We start from the raw sequence: 17,949 nt of genomic DNA on the forward strand, positions 1-17,949 counted from the left end.
GTTGATCGCCCCTCATTCCCAGTATGAGGCAGGAGCCCTCCCCTCACAGACATTGCTGCCTGTGCTTCCTCCCGGTATCCCTCTTTCCCACTTACCTCAGGGCTTTGGTCTCCTTCCCCCGGTGAACCTAGTTTAAAGCCCTCCTCACTAGGTTAGCCAGCCTGCTGGCAAAGATGCTCTTCCCTCTCTTCGTAAGATGGAGCCCGTCTCTGCCCAGCACTCCTCCTTCATGGAACACCATCCCATGGTCAAAGAATCCAAAGCCTTCTCTCCGACACCACCTGCGTAGCCATTCGTTGACTTCGACGATTCGACGGTCCCTACCCAGGCCTTTTCCTTCCACGGGAAGGATGGACGAGAACACCACTTGCGCCTCCAACTCCTTTATCCTTCTTCCCAGAGCCACGTAGTCCGCAGTGATCCGCTCAAGGTCATTCTTGGCAGTATCATTGGTGCCCACGTGGAGAAGCAGGAAGGGGTAGCGATCCGAGGGCTTGATTACATTCTTCCTCCCTGCTTTCTTCATTTGCAAACCTGTTTCTCCCCTCTCTTACCCTGAAGTTCCACCAACTAGCAGCAGTTCCTTGCCATGGTTTCCCCTTCCGGTGGAAAATTCCTGGCTTCATACCCAGTAAAAACCACTGTCCACTTTTATTGCAGTAGCAGCCAGTCATAGATGAGGGTCAAGGTGTGGTATAAACACAGAACAACTCTACCACTCTAAATATAAGATGAGACAACAGCTGAGTACAACTAACAGGAAGGGTGGGGAGACAACAAAATGATGACAAAGAGCAGTCACGGGATGCCAGCTGCCCAGCTATGGGTGCTGTACACATTACAGCACAGGTGAGCTTTAAGGAGGGAGTTGAAGGAGAAATGCTGAAGATGTTTATAGGGAGCTCATTCAATGGATAAGGGGAAGTGTGAAGTTATTTGTTGGAATATTAGAGAAATTGGTGATCCAAGCTGGCAACAATGTGCAACAGACATCTCCATAGCACAGGAGAGATGAAGGGCCTAGAAAATGAAATTGGTTCTTCTTAGCCTGGCTCCTGGGATGATCCACACTGTACTGAAGTGCCCCAGGGTACTTTGTGTGGCCCTGTTCCAATCTGTCCAGTTTTGTCTGTGGGCATCACACTGAAATTCCCCTTTCCAAGCCCCAGCAGTGCCTCCTGTGTGCGTGCCCTGCAGATCCCTCTCTCACACTGCAGGAGGTTACACAAAATTCATCCACTGTCACTAGAGACCAGCAAAATACCAGGAAATTTATTAAAATTACAAAAATATAAAACAATATTGATCCTCTCCTACAAGAAGAGGCCCATGAAGCACTGGCTGTGTAAAAGGGACAATGGGTCCAGATTTCAGGGACTGAAATCTAAGGAGGAGAAGAGAACCTAGAGAAGGATGTAGGCAGTGAACCATCTACAGTTACATTTAATTCCACATTCCCTCCTTGCTTCTGTCTACAAATTAATTCGCAGACCTCACCTGACCCACTTTGGTTTCTCCCAATGGTTTGATCTGGACAGCAGCCTCTACCCCTTCCCACACTCGTTTCAAATGATTCAGTCTGTGTGGCAGTCTCCACCCCCTTCAATTGGCAAAAGTTCTGTCCACAAAGGAGACACTATAGGCCTGGTGGACTCCACCTCTTCTGCTCCGGTGCAGCCCCTACTTAAGGTCCATGAAGCGGATGTCCATGATCAGCAGGAAGTTCTTGGGCAGTGGGCGAGGTGCCGGTGACAGCACTGTGAAGACCTGGCGATCTACATCCACCCCAGTGACGACGATGAAGCCAGCCACGCTGGTCTCAGAGATGTTCTCCTCACTGCCATCAGCAGTGCTGACGCTCAGCAGGTGGTGCACCATGTCACGGCCCGGCGTCACTGGCACAAGCTTGAGCTGGTTGTCCTCCTGCGACATGCCCAGGGGCAGACATGAGTCAGGGATGGTGGGAGCCCCCACCTTGTAGATCTTGACATCACAGAATTTGACGTCGAAGGCGTGGGGGTAGAAGCAGCCCCGGAAGCCGTAGAAGTACTCACGGATGCGGTCATCCCGGCACTCCCGCCGGAAGTCCTTGGAGCGCTCCACCACCCCACCCGACTTGGGGAGCAGCACTGTGCGCACAAAATGGGGTAGGTCCCGCTTCAGCTCATTGTAGAGGCGCTCCTGGTCCAGCACTACCACCACATCCACCTCAAAGGCTGAGGCGGCATGCACCAGGGCATGGTACCCCGAGCCCTTCACCCAGCCGCACGTGTTGATGATGCAGCCACTGACTGAAGCCCGGCGGTTCACTTCACAGCGCTGGTTAAAGACGTCAGCCAAGCGAGATGTGATCTGTAGAGAGAAGCAGCATGGCTAATTGGAACCCAAGGAAGGTGCATGGCAATTGCAGTATCTGAAGTGGCTCCACCCATGGTCTTTCCCTTTCTCAAGGTGGGGCTTATATCCTTTGCAGGCTGCGACTAGATGGTGGCCTGATCACATATAAATTGCCCTTGAGCAGCCCTGACACTGACATTTTACTCAGTGGAGGAGAAATGCAAATCTCTTTCTGTCCAAGCATCTTGCTTTAGATACCTTGGCATGGCAAATTAAGCATGGCAGAGCCCAGCTTAATAAGAGAGACATTCTCCATCAAGAAACTGTGTCTTGTCCTTAACCAATGAGGCAAGGGATACAAATAACTGTATTTTGTTTGGTTACTTGGACAACTATTAAGCACCAGTGCATTTATTTGCTTCTAGAAGGGTAATCAGATTGGACATTTAACACCCTGCTTACTGAACGGTCATTAAGGTAACTGATCATTTCTTCTAGACCTCTACATCTGAGGTCACAGAGGAGAGATTTGCTGATTGTCATGCGGGAGACAGTCAGAAGGTATGTAACAACACAGAGATTCAGAAAAACAATGTAGGTTTGTGTCTACAATGAAATATAGCAAGTGATAGTTATTGCTGCTTTAGAGAGACAGTATTAGCATCACCCCTAATGAACAGGAAGGTGTGAAATGCTAAACTCTGCTCTTTTAACACAGAAGTTGCCAAATAATTAATTAAACAGAATATCCTTTTTATTCACTGTTTTTTTTTCCATCTTAAGTCTTTTCAAGCTCTATTTTTTAATAAAGGTTTATCTCAGTCAAGATAATATGCTACCTGCAAGGACGTGTAATTAAGAAGATTCTCTGTATTTGGACAATATTTATATCTTGGATTAATAAATGTCAATGTTCATCTCAAACCATGCAAATGTTTCATTACTGTCCCTATTCTACAGATATGGAAGTGACTTAAGAACGACCATCCTGGGTCAGACCAATGGTCCTTCTAGCTCAGTATCCTGTCTTACAGTGGCCAGTGCCAGATGTTTCAGAAGGAATTAAAAGAACAGGGCAATTATCCCAAGCAATCCATCTCATTGTCCAGTCCCAGATTCTGGCAGTCAGAGGTTTAGGGACACCTTGAGCATAGGATTGTGGCCCTGAACATCTTGGTTAAAAGCCATTGATGGACCTAACCTCCATGAACTTATCTAATTCTTTTTTAAACCCAGGTATATTTTTGGCTTTCACAATGTCCTCTGTCAAAGAGTTCCACAGGTTAACTGGGCACTGTTTGAAGAATTACTTCCTTATTTTGTTTTAAGCCTGCTGTTTATCAATTTCATTTGGTGACCCTGGGTTCTTGTGGTATGTGAAAGTGTATTAACTTGCCAAGGTCACACAGGAAGTCAGTGGCAGAGTTGGCCCGAGAGCCGTGACTTCCAGTCCATGATGCAAGCCTGTTTCCTTCCAAGGTAGCGCAAAACAGATTAAAGAGTACTGATGGTAGGAGAAGATAAAAGGGGAAGCAACACTTTCCTCCTTTCCTCCAGACTAGATGATGAAAATGCAGCTCAGCAGGGCCAGAGGTGATTGTGGGGTGGGGAGACAAGGGAATGTCAGCCCTTTACTCCCAGTAATTCCTTTTTCTTTGGATCAGTCCCCCAACTCTCTATTCATGTGAGTTCAGACCTAAGAAAAAGTCTCAGCATGGGGCAGTCTCTGGCCTTCTCCACCAACAAGTGTGCATATGTGAATTCATCTTGCTGGATTGGTCTAGCCCAGGGAGGATGGAGATGCCTGTGCCATCCCCTGGTGTGAGGGGGGTGTGCACATTGGCATTCTGCTTCCAAAATACTCTGGATTGTGGAGAAGGTGCCCACCTACCCTTTTCTCCAGTGGGACCAGAATACATTTACAAATCAGCATCCCATCTCCAAAGGGCACTGCTCCATGTACAGCCTACTTTACTCCTCCCTCACTGAGAACCAGATGCTTTGGTCATTAAAGATTGCTGTGTCTCCAGAAACTTCTGTGTGTGTGGGAAAGAGCCCTGGCTGCCTTGAATTTCACCCCCCAGATCTGCCACTGCTCACCTTGTTATAGAGTTTGATGTTGGTGCCAGGAGTGGTGGAGCCAAAGTGATAGACCAGGGGGGCCTGGACAGAGAAGCCCTCCTCTACGTCAGCAGGCCGCTCGATGTACAGTGCCCCCATGGTGCCAGGGATGGAGACCGAGCCTTGGCCCACGTCCAGCTCCACGAAGGTGGGTCGGCGCCCCAGCCGCACAGCGTAGTTCAGCAGCAGTCGGCACACTGTCGACTTACCCACATCCGTAGGTCCCACCACCATGACTCGGGGCCCCCGCTCATCCTCACGCTCTGCCTGCCGCCGCATCTGCTCCAGGGCTGTGTGGGTGTTGAGATAGAGCAGCATGGGTGTGTCCTTTGATATGTAAGCCACTTCAGTGCGGCCGCTCAGCTGCACTGTGCAGCCATGCCACGTGAACACGGCCACCTTGGCACCAGCATCGAAAGTGAACTTCTTGTTACGGGTCAGCTCAGTGCCGAAGATCTCCGCCATGCCTGCCAGCAGCTCCAGCTGGACAGTCTGCGAGGCCTCCACCTCAAAGCGAAGCTCCGTCTCCCGCTCCAGCTCAAACTTTGCCACCTGCTTCTTCTCATCCCCAGCCTCCTCTGCCATCTCTATCCTGTATAAGCCTGAAACAGACACAAGGAAAGAGGTCACATCACAGGTGCTCTCCCATCAGCCTCCCCAGTTCTACTCTACTCAATCCCTACCTGGAGCTGGTAGAGGGCTCTGTTCCCTACGGTGCTCTTCACTGTTACACAGACCCAGGCATTATTATATACGGATGAGAGGAGGGTTCCCACTCCCCACACTCTGATATGATTGGTTATTCTGGAGCTCCGCTAATTAAACGATATTGCTTACCATGCCCCCAGGAACCACACACCAAAAAGCACCAAGGCTGTCAGGCCATGGCACTGGGCCACGGAGACGATGGCCATGGAAACATCAGACCAGAGCCGGGATGTTATTGCTTCACCCTCTAGACACTGCCCCAGGCAAGACAGCTTTGGTCACTGCAGCTTCATATGGGAAAACAAACCACTGTGTGAACGGGAGTCACTACGGCGTCACTCATACAAATGACAGCACCCCCACCCTCCTATGGCAGCAATGTACCCCGCACTGTGGCCAGGCTCCTCCCCGGGAAGGAATGATGACGCTATCCCCCTCCACCTCCCGGAGAATTGTGGTAACACCCCTCTCGTGCCCAGAACCCCCCGCGACCTGCCTGCGGTGTGCCCAGGGCTCCCACCAGGCATGGCGGCGCCGCCCCCCACCGTAAAGCAGTGGTGGGCAACGGGCGGCCCCTCAGGGTAATCCGCTGGCGGGCGCCAGGCAGTTTGTTTACACGGACCGTCGGCGGGCACTGCCGCCCGCAGCTGCCAGTAGCCGCTGTTCGTGGCCAATGGGAGCTGTGGGAAGCGGCGGCCAGCACGTCCCTGCAACCCGCGCCGCTGCCCGCAGGCCACATTGGCCGGGAGCGGGAACCGCGGCCATCGGCAGCTGCGGTCGGCTCGCCACCGAGTTGCCCTGAGGGGCCACGTGTTGCCCACCACAGGCTTACAGGCAGCAAAGGGCGTTACTGGGTGTCGCCATGGCAACAGCAAGGCGCTAGGGAGCGGGCCGAGGAGGGGCCAAACCCAGCCGGGCCCCAGAAGAGTCCCTCACCCACCTACCGCCGCCGATGCCTGGCGCTAAACCAACCAACCGGCAGACCCAAAACCACGCGCACTTCCGGCCCTGGGGCCGGAAGTACGGGAAGGCATAGTGCCTGACGGGAGAAATGGCCAGCCCCGGAAGTGCAGGGACAGGGCGCGTTGCCTACTGGGGGATGTAGTTCTCCTGTGTAGGCCGAATCCGGAAGAAGGGCGTTGGAACGGCGGATGAGCGCAGGTCCTGCCGGGAGATGAAGTTCCCAAATGTAGGCCAAACTACGATGCGGAGAACGGTTCTGATCTGGGACCTGGAGTGTCAGGGTCCGGCTGCAGCCCAGTGGGCAGGTCTGTGTCAGGGCCACACGGCTGCCCAGCTTTGCACAGCCGCAAGAGTGACATATTATGCAAATCATATAAGGGTTGATTTGCATATATGCAAATAATGCACACATGGCTGTAAACTTCAGCCCACGGTCGACACCCCCTTCCCGAGCAATAATAGGGCTGGGACATGGAGCCACGCAAAACTTAGCAGCAGCGAGGTTGGAGTGGTGTATGAGGGTGTGTGGGGAGAGGGTGCTGGTGGGTGGCTGGATTGTTCAGGGGGTTCTGGGTGCGTCTAAGTCAGTAGGTGCTGGTGGGTGGCTGAGGGGATGGGTATAGCCTAAATTGGGTGGGTGCTGAGAGATCTTGGAGTGCGGAGGTAGCTGGGCAGATGCTGGTGCGGGAGGGGCTCTCTCGCAGGGGCTGGGCTCTGGCTTGGGCCTTTCTGGCCAGAGTCTGGCTGGGGTGTCTCTCTTGGAGGGTAGGCTTTGTGGAAGACAGAGGGTCTCTGTGGGGCAGGGTTCTGGCTTAGGCAGCCTGCTGAGTCTCCCCCGACCCATCTTCTCTCCCTGCCACCTGGGTCAGCTGCCTGAAGCCTTTTGCTACTGGAGCCTCTCAGAAGGTGCATGACATTCAGGGTGGGCTGGCAGCGGGGGTGCCTGATGTTGGAGTGTCACATGAGATGCCGGATACCTGGCAACCGTTAGCCAATGTTGCTACTGTATTTGGTAGCGATTGGGAAGGCCACCACTTGGAGTGTCATAGATCAGCGCTCCCGTGACTTGTGATTGGCCACAAATCCAGTCACTGTTTGGGGGAGCAAAAACTGAGTCCATGTTTGGGGATGTTGCAGATTCAGCTATCAGTGTTGGAGCTGTCATAGAACAGGGGCTGTCAGTGTTTTGGGGAGTGGCTTGCCATGTGAGTGCCAGTGTTTGGGGGAGCGCGATTGGGGGTGCTAGTGTTTGGGGGAGCAGCAGACCATGTGAGTGCCAGTGTTTAGGGCAGTGAGATCAGAGGGTGTCAGTGTTTTGGGGAGTGGCATACCATCTGGGTGCCAGTGTTTGGGGCAATGAGATCAGGGTGTACCCATGTTTGGGGGAGCAGCATACCATGTGGGTGCTAATGTTTAGGGCAGTGAGATCAAGAGGTGCCAGAGTTTGGGGGAGTGAGATTGGGGATGCCAGTGTTTGTGGGAGCGACATGCCATGTGCCTGCCAGGCTTTGGGGCATTGAGATCAGGGGGACAGGGCTTGGGGCTGTCACAGATTTGGGGTGTCAGGGTTTGGGGCTCTTAGTGCGCTGGGTATCTCCAGCCAGGTAGGTCGCAGTTTCTGTGCAACGGGGATCCCTGGCCTGGGGGGCGCACGCTGGCCTGAGAAGCACGCAGATTTGCAGCCCGTGATCCCGAGCTGTCTCTCGCTCCCCTCTCCCTGCGTCAGAGGCGCAATACATGATTTATTACCTGTGCGCCCCCCGCGCATCCCGGGGTACTGTTGGCCCTGAGCCTTCCCCCCCGCCGCTCCACCCCTGCCCCATGTTCACCCCCCTCCAATCACTGCGCCCCCCACCCCCGCAGCCCAGCCCCAGTGGCCCCGGCCCCCTCCCTCCCTCCCCGCGCCTCCCAGCCCCTTTCTGACGTAGCGGTGGGGGGGAGGAATGACTCAATGTTATGATGCGGTGCCACAACACACAGCCACATTCGGCTCCAGCCCGAGCCCCAGGGCCCCATTCGCCCCCCAGCCGCGGTCCCCCGGCTCCCTGAGCCGGCTCCCTACGCCCCGCACAGCCCCAGGGTGCTCCCCCTCCGCCGGAGGAGCGGCCGCGGGACGGACGGACGGGGCTCTTGGGACGAGATTTCAAGGTGAGGGGCGGCGGACGGGGGGGGCTGAGCGCAAAGGGCTTCGCGGAGAAACTTTGCCCTCCCGCAGCGGCTGGCCCCGCAAACGGAGCCTGGGTCTCTCCCCTCCTGTGCATCATCACTCATCAATCCAGCCCCTGACGAGAGCCCAGCCACCCTCCCCCCATCCCACTTGCAACTTTCCCAAGCCAGATCCTCCTCCATTTCCCTTGTCTGCGGGGAGCGGATCCCTGAGAACCCTCCCCCAGGTGTCACGTTCCGCCTCACACCCCCCTCTGGTCCCTTACGTTATTTTCTGGGTGGGAAAGAGGGGACCGACCTTGTGGGGTTCTGGCACTGGGCCACCCCAGTGTGTGAGCCCATTGTCCACTAGCGAGGAGGGAGCGTGACACTTGTGCAGTGAGTTGGGGGCTGTCTCAGGCTGGTGCCAAACTCAGGCATGGGTTTTTTAAAAGGCAGTTCCGGGCAGTGACCAGCATGGGGCACTGTCTCTGGGCTGGGGTTGGGAGCTGGGGAGACTTGGGGCTCAGTGGTGGGAATGGGTCTGTCCCAGCATGGGGCGCTCTCATCCGGCAGTAACAGCAGCATGGGGAGAAGAGACCACATGACAAGAACCAACCCTTTGTCCCAGAAGGGGGTGCTGTCCCCAGCACAGGGGCGTAGGTTGGCGAGCCGGAGAATTGGCTCCCCAGGACTGTACATTTCCTTTCTAGCTCCAGTGGGGGGTGCTTCCTGGGTTGGGGGGCAGCGCAGGAGGGAGAAGAGAGCTGGCACTGAGTGCTGGGGCGGCCCTTCCCCGTCAGAGGACACTCTTCCCAGTCTCCCAGGCGGAGGGAGCGCAGGCCATAGGGGCGACCCCCCTGATTCATTGCCTCTCTCTCGTTCTCTGCAGGTGACTCCCCTTTCGGCCTGGTTCTCATCTGGGGGGGCCCTGGCTGTGCAGCCCCCCCAAACTCTTCCCACCCTGAAACACGGCTCTAGCCAACCTGCTTCGCTGCTTCACCTGCGACCGACTGTGTGGGGGGTGCACAGCGCCCACCCCCCCACCCCGCCAGGGTATCGCCCTCCAGCCTGTCATGCCCAGCTGTGAGCCAGGGCCGCCTGCTGCCTGCCTGCCCACCAAGACCTTCCGCAGCTACCTGCCACACTGCCACCGCACCTACAGCTGTGTGCACTGCCAGGCCCACCTGGCCAAGCATGATGAGCTCATCTCCAAGGTACAGCCACTCCAGCCTGCCAGGGACCTGCACCAGCCACTAGGCTTCCCCAAGGCCATGTACCCCGGCACTGTGAGGTTCTGCAGGGCTGTGCCCTGCTGGTGCCCAGCTGAGGACCCCACCACTGTGAGCTTCCTCACAGCCATGCCTTGCCACTGCCAATCTTGCCCATGGCAATGCCCTATCGGTGCCCAGCAAGGCCCTGGGTGCTGTAACTTCCCCACGGCAGTGAATGAAGGTGGATGGTGGGGGCCAGGGTTGGGGTTTTTTGACCGGGGGGGGGGCAGGGTATAATTCCTGTCCTTTGTCTCTGCAGTCTTTCCAGGGGAGCCATGGCCGAGCCTACCTGTTCAATTCTGTGTGAGTGCCCCTCCGTGATCCATCACTCCATCAGTTACAAGAGGGGGAGAGTACGAGTGGGGGTGGGAGGGTGGGGAGTTTGCAGCCAGTCAGAAGGGAGCAGGCAGCAGCTAGAGCTATATTAGCAGTCGTTATCATTGATTAGGTGTATTACGGTAGTGCCTTGGTCACCCAGCTGTGGAGCAGGACCCTGTTGTGCTAGGCACTGTACAGACCCAGACCAGAGATGGTCCCTGCCCCAAAGAGCTGATAATTTAGGCCATCACTGTTCTACATGTCCCAAGAGAGGGTGACTTTTGGCATCTGAACTCAGAGGCAGGAGGGGCCCCCCATTCCAAAGGTGGAGTCTCTGGAATGGGGTCTCCTTGGTGGTGAGTCCTGGGGTAGAATAACAGCAGTTCTCATGGTGATGTATAACCCTGCCCCAATATGCCTCACTCTCTGAGCTCCACTAGAGCATACCACACCCCATGTCTCGGCACTGTTCCCCAGCAGACAATTCCCTGCTCAAGCTGGCAGTAACTTGTCAGGCCCCACCTCCAAAACTTCTTGCGCGGGGGTCTTTCTCCCCAAAGATGTCTCATATTGGTTGGCTCATCTCCAAGCCCAGGGTCCTCCCTGTCAGTCCACTCCAGCGTGATCCCAGCAAGGGGCTGGGATTGTAATGGGGAGGTGATGAAAATCCACCACAGCCACACCACTGTCAACTCTGGCAGGGGATCACAACCTCTACCACTCAGCCAATGGGCCATCCCATTGCCAACAGCAATGGCTATTGACATAGAAGTATCTAGGAACCTTCTCCCTTGTCTGGTCCCTGGCTTACAGGTGGCCATGGCCAATGACCAAACATGACTGAGCAATCACGAGAAGGAGTAGAGAGGCTATTGTACCTTTGTATGTGGCTCTGGTGTGACTGGTGCTGGAATCCTGTGTCTAGTTCTGGTGCCCACACTTCAAGAAGGATGTTGATACATTGGAAAGGGGTCTGAGAAGAGCCACAAGAATGATTAAGGGATTGGAAAACCTGCCTTTTAGTAATAGACTCCAGGAGTTTAATCTATTTAGCTTAGTAAAGAGAGGGTTAAGGGGTGACTTGATCACACTCGAGAAGTACCTACCTCTGGTCCAAAAATGTGAGAATAGAGGGCTCTTTGGGCTAGCAGACAAAGGTATAATGTCCAATGGCTAGAAGCTGAAGATAAACAAATTCAGACTGGAAATAAGGAAATAATATTTAACAGTGAGGGTAATTAACCAGTGGAACAACTTACCAAGGGTCCTGGTGAATTCGCCATCCCTGGCCATTTTAAAATCAGGATTGGATGTTTTTCGAAGAAATCTGCTCTGTGTTGAATAGGAATTAATTCAGGGAAGTTCTCTAGTCTAGGTTATACAGGAGGTCAGAACAGATGCTTACAACAGTGCCTTCTGGCCTTGGAATCTATGAATGACATGGCAGAGAGAAGGCAGAGCTGGACAGACCGTGCCCTAAGGATTTAGGGTTTCCAGGGCCGTGGTTTGGCTGCTGTCTGAGGCTGCGGGTGGCATGGTGGCTCCTTGCTGCCTTGGCTCAGTAGTGCAGCTGCGTGGTTCTCACTGCAATGAGTTTATCTGCTTTGCATCAGAGACTGATCAGGCTAGGACCAGTTTGTTCTGTGGGAACAACAGAAATGCCCTCTTTGCTGGCTGGTTCTCACAGTTTTGCTTAATGATGGGCAAGGTTGTTAATGCCACCCTTTGGGAGGGTGTTAGAGGGTCAGCAAGGGTCACCAACCTCCCAAGTGCCCCTTTGTGGCCAGGGGAGGTTCTGTAGCAGCGTGCCTCACTTTCCCCTCTTCAGGGCTCCTCAATAAATGCTACAAACAGGCTGCTCTCTGTTCAGCCACCCCTCCTTAGGGGCTGGATTTATTAACATCAGTGTGCAAAACAAAACTCACAAAGTCCCAAAATAAAGTAATCTCTGTTCCCTGCTCTTAGCAGGCCACTCCCAGGCCTTCCTCGCTCTACTCCTGCGTGAATTCTGCACCACTGGGCACGCACAGAATTTTTTTTCCCACAGAAAATACATTCTGCCCCAGAAGTGCTGCAGTTCTGCCTTTTGCCCACCAGAGGCTGCTGTGGTGCCAGAACAGCTGGCTGCATTCCTGCTGCTGATTGTTCTGGCCCCACAGTGGCCTCTGGTGGGCTAAAGGAAGAACTGTAGCATATCTTGGGCAGAAATGTATTTTCTGCGGGGAAAAAAAAAGACTGTGGGACACATGAATTCTATACGTCCGCAGTGGTGCAGAATTCCCCCAGGAGCAGACACTCCTAGTGATGCCATCAGATCTAGGACAGGGGTGGGCAAACCATGGCCCATGGGCTGTATCCGGCCCATCAGACCTTTTAATCCAGCCCACGAGGTCCCACTGGGGAGCAGGATCAGGGGCTTGCCTTGCTCCGCTCTGCGCGTGCAGCAGCTCCGCATGGCTCCCGGAAGCAGGGTCAGCCAGGGGGCTCCGCACACTGCCCCCGTCCCAAGCGCCAGCTCTGCAGCTCACATTGGCTGGGAACCGTGGCCAATGTGAGCTGCAGCGGTGGTGCCTGCGGACAGGGCAGTGCGCAAAGTGAAGTGGCCCTGCCTCTGCATGGGAGCCAGAGGCGGGATGGGCTGCTGTTTCCAGGAGCTGCTTCAGGTAAGTGCCACCCAGATCCTGCACCTCCGAGCCCTCACTCCATGCCCCCACCCCCTGCCCCAGCCCTGATTGCCATCCCAACCCTTTGATCCTAGCCCGGAGCACCCTCCTGCACCTCAAACCCCTCCTCCCCAGCCCCACCCCAGAGTCTGCACGTCCAGCCGAAACCTCACCCCCCCGAGTGCCCCAATCCCCTGACCCAGCTGAGAGCCCCCTCTTGCCCTCCGAACGCCCCCATCCAAGCCCGGAGCACCCTCCTGCACCCCAAATTCCTCATCCCCAGCCCCACCCCAAAGTCTGTACCCCCAGCTGGAGCTCTCATCCCCCCTCCTTGTGCCCCAATCCCCTGCCCTAGCCAGCTCTCCATGCAATTTCCATACCGAGATGTGGCCCTCAGACCAAAAAGTTTGCCCACCCCTGATCTAGGAGCAGCTCTTACCATTGACCATATGGTGACACTGTCTCACACGCTGGTGTGGGCTGATGGCTGGAGGGATCCTTGGGTGAGTTTGGTTTGTCGCAGACAGAGTTCCATGGGGCCCTGCTGGGAGCCTGCTCCTCCCCAGAGTTTTCGACACCAAGGCCCAGCTAGTCCCCCCTTCCCATTCAGGCTCTATATGAAGCCACTAGGGATCTGCAGCGTCTCCAGTGCATCAGTGAGACTCAACTCTGCCTCAAATCCCTGAGCCAGGCTCTCACAGCTGCTCACCCATGATAAGATCTGACCCAGTGAGGCAGGGAAGGGGAATAGTCACTGCTCAGCCTAGATTAGAGGAAACCTTGGATGTGGGGTAGGGAGCGGGAGGCATCCAGCAAGTGGGTGTATGGCTGCCTTTTGTCACGGTGACAGTCTTGAGGTCCTGTTAGATCATCCTCCTTAATCCCCTGGACACTGGTGCTGACAGCCCAGCCTTCAGCAATGGGGCCCCCATTGCAGCTGTCCAGGCTGGACACTGGCCTGCTCCCTTCATGAATGAGCAGGCAGGCGTAGCGCTGGCTGCAGCACCAGGCTGCCCAGGGAGCACATGGCACTGCAGCTTGGCTCTCCGAGAGACGCCTCTTGCCAGAGACCAACGTTCCCTCTAAGTTTTGACAGGCTGTGTGTGCAAATTATTGTGCGTGCGGTGTTTCACTGTGTGCGTGCGGTGTTTCACTGTGTGCGTGGGGTTTAGGATCTGTGTGCGCGCACACAGCTTAGAGGGAACAGTGCTAGAGACCCCAGCATAGGGGCTAAGATGGGCCAGATGGCAGGTGGCTCGGATGGGCAGGCTACGATAGGGGCAGCAGAGCTCTCTTGGCCCTGGGGCATGCCAATGCTGGCTGCCATATGTGAGCTCTGAGGGTCTCTAGGGCACCATGCATAGTGGGTCAGGCTTGTGGTTAATTGCTCATCCCAGCTGTGGTTATGGGGCAGGTTGCCAGATTGCAGCGGGGGGGCATGGGAGCCTGCTTGGGCCCTTGGGGCAGGGACAGTGTCTCAGGAGGGCAGCAATAGGGCCACAGCCATCTCCTTGGGGTCCCCCTGCAAGCTGGCCAGAGCCAGCCCCAGCTGCCCTGCAGGGACTCAGGAGCTTCTGTGGTGCACAGGTGCACAGGTGTGCAGGTGCACAGGTGTGTGGGGAAGGGGAGAAAGGCAGGCATTGGCAGTAGCTCATGTGGGGAGAGAATGAGGGAGGAATGGGACCTTGTCCTCCCTCAATCCTTCACAGCCTCTGCCCCCCCAGTCAGCCCCTTCTGATTCCCCCTTGAGCCCATCCCATCCCAAACCCACACAGCCTCTGCCCCCTTGAACTCCTGTCCCCCTGCAAGACTCATGGGTCTCTCTTTCCCCACCTGAGTAAGTCCTGAGCGCAGACACCAGCTCAGCCCCCGTCCCACTTCACCTCAGAGGTGTCAAGTTGCACAGTAGTTTCTCTTAAAGCCCCAGCTTCTGGAGTGCTGGGAGGAGCTCAGCTTCCCCCTTTTTTTTTTTTAATGGGCATTCCACATTCTCCTGTGAGGGAGAAAAGCTGGGGCAAGTGGTCCCTAAGGGCGCCAGCTGGGTAGTAAATAGAACCCAATATTGGCTCAAAACCAGACAATATTTAAAAGACACGCTCTTGATTTGCTTTGGCATCCAGTGCCTGGTGTCTGAATGCCTGAAGCTGCTCTGGCTGTGGGTATGTAGCATGGGAGTGTGGCTGTGTATGGAGCTCGGCCCAGCACATGGGAAGGGCTAGGCTCCTGTGCTTTGATCACAGCAGGGCCTGGGGGTTAAGCCTGAACGGCCTGGTTTTGTATGGGCTGTATGTTTGCTAGGGCACCATGACACTCTCCCACAGCTGCTAGGGGACCTGGCAGCTGAATTCAACCCCCACTCCCCCCAGCAACGTTCCCCTTAATTTTTTCCATCCATGTGTGAAATGAATTTTATGTGCACCAGTATCGAGGTAATGTGCATGTGCATTGCCACCAGTAGAAACAAAAAACAGATATATATATTTTAAAAGTTATCATAGGGATAATTACTCCAGCCAAGACAGGTTAGGCATTTTAGAACTCACTACTCAAAAATTAAATTTAAGCCTAAGAGAGAAATAAAAATTATGAAATGCATAGACCAGTCCAGAAACTAAAAAAACAGCACTTTGAAAGAATAAAATTACAGAGAATATATGTGCATTGTAGGAAGTATCAAGAACAACAACAACAATACAAATATGTGTTGGGAGGTGAGTGTGAGAGACACAGTGGTATGTGTGTGTGAGTGAAAGAGAGAGAGAGACAGTGTGGTGTGTATGTGAGCCACACAGGGTGGGAGGTGTGTGTGTGAGAGAGAGAGACACATACACAGTGTGGTGTGTGAGAGAGAGACATGTTGCCCCTTTAAATAGATCTGCAGTCACCAGCCTGCTTGTTCAGACATAGCAACAGCTGCCAGGAAGCTCCGTCCCATGTCCCACTCCTGAGCTCTGTTGTGTCCCCACCCCCTGCTCTGTGGAAATGGGGTACATAGGCAGGGGGAGGGGGACACCCTGACATAAGTGTCCCCACCTTCCCTTCTCCGCTCTACACAGCAAGCAGGAGGCTCCCAAGAGCAGTTGGCCAGGGGGTCCAACCCAAGGCAGAGGGCAGGAGCAGCACGGTAGTGGGGTGAGGGGCACCTGAAGTGTGTGACACTTGATAGACTGCTGGGCGGCTGCGCGGCTTAGAGGGAACTTACCCCGCAGGGGCAGGGCTGTGGGGATCTGGGGGTGGAAGGCAGTATGTGACCTTGTCCCCTGCTGCTCCTCTTTCTGGTGCCAGGGTTAACGTGGGCTGCGGGCCAGCTGAACAGCGCCTCCTGCTCACTGGGCTCCACTCTGTGGCCGACATTTTCTGTGAGAGCTGCAAGACCACCCTGGGGTGGAAATATGTGAGTACTGCTGCAGCCCTGCAGGAATCCCACCATATCATAGCACCCCCAGCTGGGAAAGTACAGACTATGCCCCCTCCCTGGTGTCACAATGCCCCCTGCTGCGCAGGGCAGGGCTGAGCAGTGCAGGGTCCTCCCTGTCCCTGGAGTCACAGTGTCCCCGGCTGAGGAGGGCAGTACAGGCTTCCCCCTCCCTGCGGTAATAGCACCTCCTGTTGAGGGGTCTTGGCAGTGCAGGCTCCTCCCCCTCCCTGGGGTCACAGTGCCCTCTGCTGGGGAGAAGAGCATGCCCTAGAGGACGGGCCAGGCTCAGACGCTCCGCTTTCTCGCCCCTCCCCCAGGAACAGGCCTTCGAGACCAGCCAGAAGTACAAGGAGGGGAAGTTCATCATTGAGATGTCACACATGGTGAAGGACAACGGCTGGGACTGAGGAGGGGGGGGCTTGCAGCCACACCCCCAGCAGCATGGCCTCCCCCTCCCTGATCACGTTGCTACATTGCCCATCCCAGCACGAGAACGCCCCTGCACAAAGGTCACCTTTCGGGAGCAGGGGATCCAGGGCCCTCGCACCACCCCCAGCCTGAGTGTGCACTGAGCATGGGGACTCCTGTTCCCCCTTGGAGCCAGCACCAGGCATGGACTGTGAGGCCAGCCCCAGGGTGGTCATCCTGCTGGGCACCGACCCACTGCTAGCACTGTGGGGCACAGACACCTGGGAGCATGACTCCTGCGGCTAGTGTCTTCCCCAATCAGGGGGAGTAGGAGTTTAGTTAGAGCCTGCCCTGTGAGATGGGGAGCAAGGAGACAGTTCCTTGGGAATGGTGCTGAGGGGAACTGGTGGGGTGAGGGAGCTGAGTGTCCACCCACCCCTGCCCCTGGTGTGGGGTTGTGAGGGGAGAGGCCAAGAGGATCAAAGCTGGCCCCCTGGTGTGGGGTGGGGGCCATTAGCATCAGAGAGCTTCACTCGCACTCTTGGTGATGAGGATCAAAGCCAGGCCCCCTTGGCAGGGGGCTCTGGGGCGGAGGGGGGAAGGTCAGAGTTGCCACTCCACAGTGGGCACAGGAACAGATTCAAAACTGGCCCCCTCCCCACATGGGGCTCTGGGTGGGAGGTCAATGGGATCAGGGAAGCCACCCCAGCCTGGGGCTCAGGGTGGAGTTGGGGGAGAGAAGGTAGGAGCTGGTCCCCTGACCTGTGGCGAGAGGGTCACCGCTGGCACCACTGGACTGGGGCTCAGTGTGGGGTGGGGGAAGACAGGGTCAGAGCCAGGCCCCCTGGCCCCAGAGTGTGTGGTGGGAGAAGGCTCAGAGTCCAGCTCCTGGCCTGGGGCTTGGAGTGGGGAGTTGGGGTCAGAACTGGACCCCTGGCCTAGGACTATGAGTGGGAGGTGAGAAGGTTGGAGCAGCCTGGGGCTTGGAGCGAGGGTGGTAGCTGGCCGCTCCTGGCCCTAGGCTTGGAGTGAGGGGATGAGATGGTCCAAGCCAGCCTCTGCAGTCTAGGACTTGGATTCGGGGGGGCGGGTGGGAGGGGCGAGAGGGTGGGAGTTGGGCCTCTGGCCTGGGAAGGTTGGAGCTGCTCCTCCCCAGCCCCCAGGCCTGGGGTGAGAGGGTCCAGAGCTGGGCCTGGGACTCTGCTGTTCATTTCCCTGCTCCCACGTCCCTCCCTTGGGCCTTCTTCCGCACTCCTCCATATCTGCTCTGGGCCATTTGGTTCTGTAGGTCGCCATGCCTTGGTGATCCCTGGGCACTGCCCAGCCCTGCCCCCTCATTGCTGCCATGGGGCCTGGCCCCGGGGGCCCCAACACTGTGGCACCAGCACCAGCGCCCGCGGGTTTTGTATGATAAATAAAGGTGTTTTTATAGAAGATAGAGTCTGTTATTGGGGGAGGGAGCTGGTCAAGGCCTGTCCATTCCGTCTGTCCTTCTGGGCTCTGTCACCCTGCCATCCAGCAGGGGCACCCGTTAGTGGATGAGGCTCATGCCTGGCCCTGTCAGCCCGGGGCCTTTTGGGGGAGGGGCTGGCAC

General features: G+C 55.9%; 2 protein-coding genes across 5 annotated transcripts; one reads left to right on the forward strand and one right to left on the reverse strand.

The window, feature by feature from the left end:
* Positions 1 to 1,251: 1,251 nt before the first annotated feature.
* On the reverse strand, positions 1,252 to 6,173 carry CLP1 (cleavage factor polyribonucleotide kinase subunit 1). Of its 3 annotated transcripts, XM_077820791.1 has the most exons (4): positions 5,999 to 6,092; positions 5,296 to 5,453; positions 4,438 to 5,060; positions 1,252 to 2,352 (listed from the first exon to the last, which is right to left on the reverse strand). In XM_077820791.1, the coding sequence occupies exons 3-4, from the start codon at positions 5,041 to 5,043 to the stop codon at positions 1,681 to 1,683; spliced, it is 1,278 nt and encodes a 425-aa protein (XP_077676917.1). In that variant the 5' UTR covers positions 5,044 to 5,060; positions 5,296 to 5,453; positions 5,999 to 6,092; the 3' UTR covers positions 1,252 to 1,680. The 3 variants fall into 3 exon arrangements, with proteins under 3 accessions (XP_077676917.1, XP_077676918.1, XP_077676916.1); XM_077820792.1 differs by lacking the exons at positions 5,296 to 5,453; positions 5,999 to 6,092 and adding an exon at positions 6,107 to 6,173; XM_077820790.1 differs by lacking the exons at positions 5,296 to 5,453; positions 5,999 to 6,092 and adding an exon at positions 6,111 to 6,169.
* A 397-nt stretch (positions 6,174 to 6,570) lies between these two features.
* Positions 6,571 to 17,433, forward strand: YPEL4 (yippee like 4). Of its 2 annotated transcripts, none has more exons than XM_077820794.1 (5): positions 6,571 to 6,650; positions 9,167 to 9,491; positions 9,808 to 9,851; positions 15,815 to 15,923; positions 16,265 to 17,433. In XM_077820794.1, exons 2-5 carry the CDS (start codon positions 9,351 to 9,353, stop codon positions 16,352 to 16,354), a joined length of 384 nt encoding a protein of 127 aa, XP_077676920.1. In that variant the 5' UTR covers positions 6,571 to 6,650; positions 9,167 to 9,350; the 3' UTR covers positions 16,355 to 17,433. The 2 variants fall into 2 exon arrangements, with proteins under 2 accessions (XP_077676920.1, XP_077676919.1); XM_077820793.1 differs by lacking the exon at positions 6,571 to 6,650 and adding an exon at positions 8,109 to 8,277.
* Positions 17,434 to 17,949: the final 516 nt, after the last annotated feature.

Source organism: Eretmochelys imbricata, chromosome 6 (assembly GCF_965152235.1).
Source record: "Eretmochelys imbricata isolate rEreImb1 chromosome 6, rEreImb1.hap1, whole genome shotgun sequence".
NCBI lineage: Eukaryota > Metazoa > Chordata > Testudines > Cheloniidae > Eretmochelys > Eretmochelys imbricata.

Coding starts and splice junctions, on each gene's coding strand:
- CLP1 (XM_077820792.1), bottom strand. CDS start 5,043: ATGGCAGAGGAGGCTGGGGATGAGAAGAAGCAGGTGGCAAAGTTTGAG. Junction 2,353..4,437: donor ACATCAAACTCTATAACAAG/GTGAGCAGTGGC, acceptor TTCTCTCTACAG/ATCACATCTCGCTTGGCTGA.
- YPEL4 (XM_077820794.1), top strand. CDS start 9,351: ATGCCCAGCTGTGAGCCAGGGCCGCCTGCTGCCTGCCTGCCCACCAAG. Junction 9,492..9,807: donor ATGATGAGCTCATCTCCAAG/GTACAGCCACTC, acceptor TTGTCTCTGCAG/TCTTTCCAGGGGAGCCATGG. Junction 9,852..15,814: donor GCCTACCTGTTCAATTCTGT/GTGAGTGCCCCT, acceptor TTCTGGTGCCAG/GGTTAACGTGGGCTGCGGGC.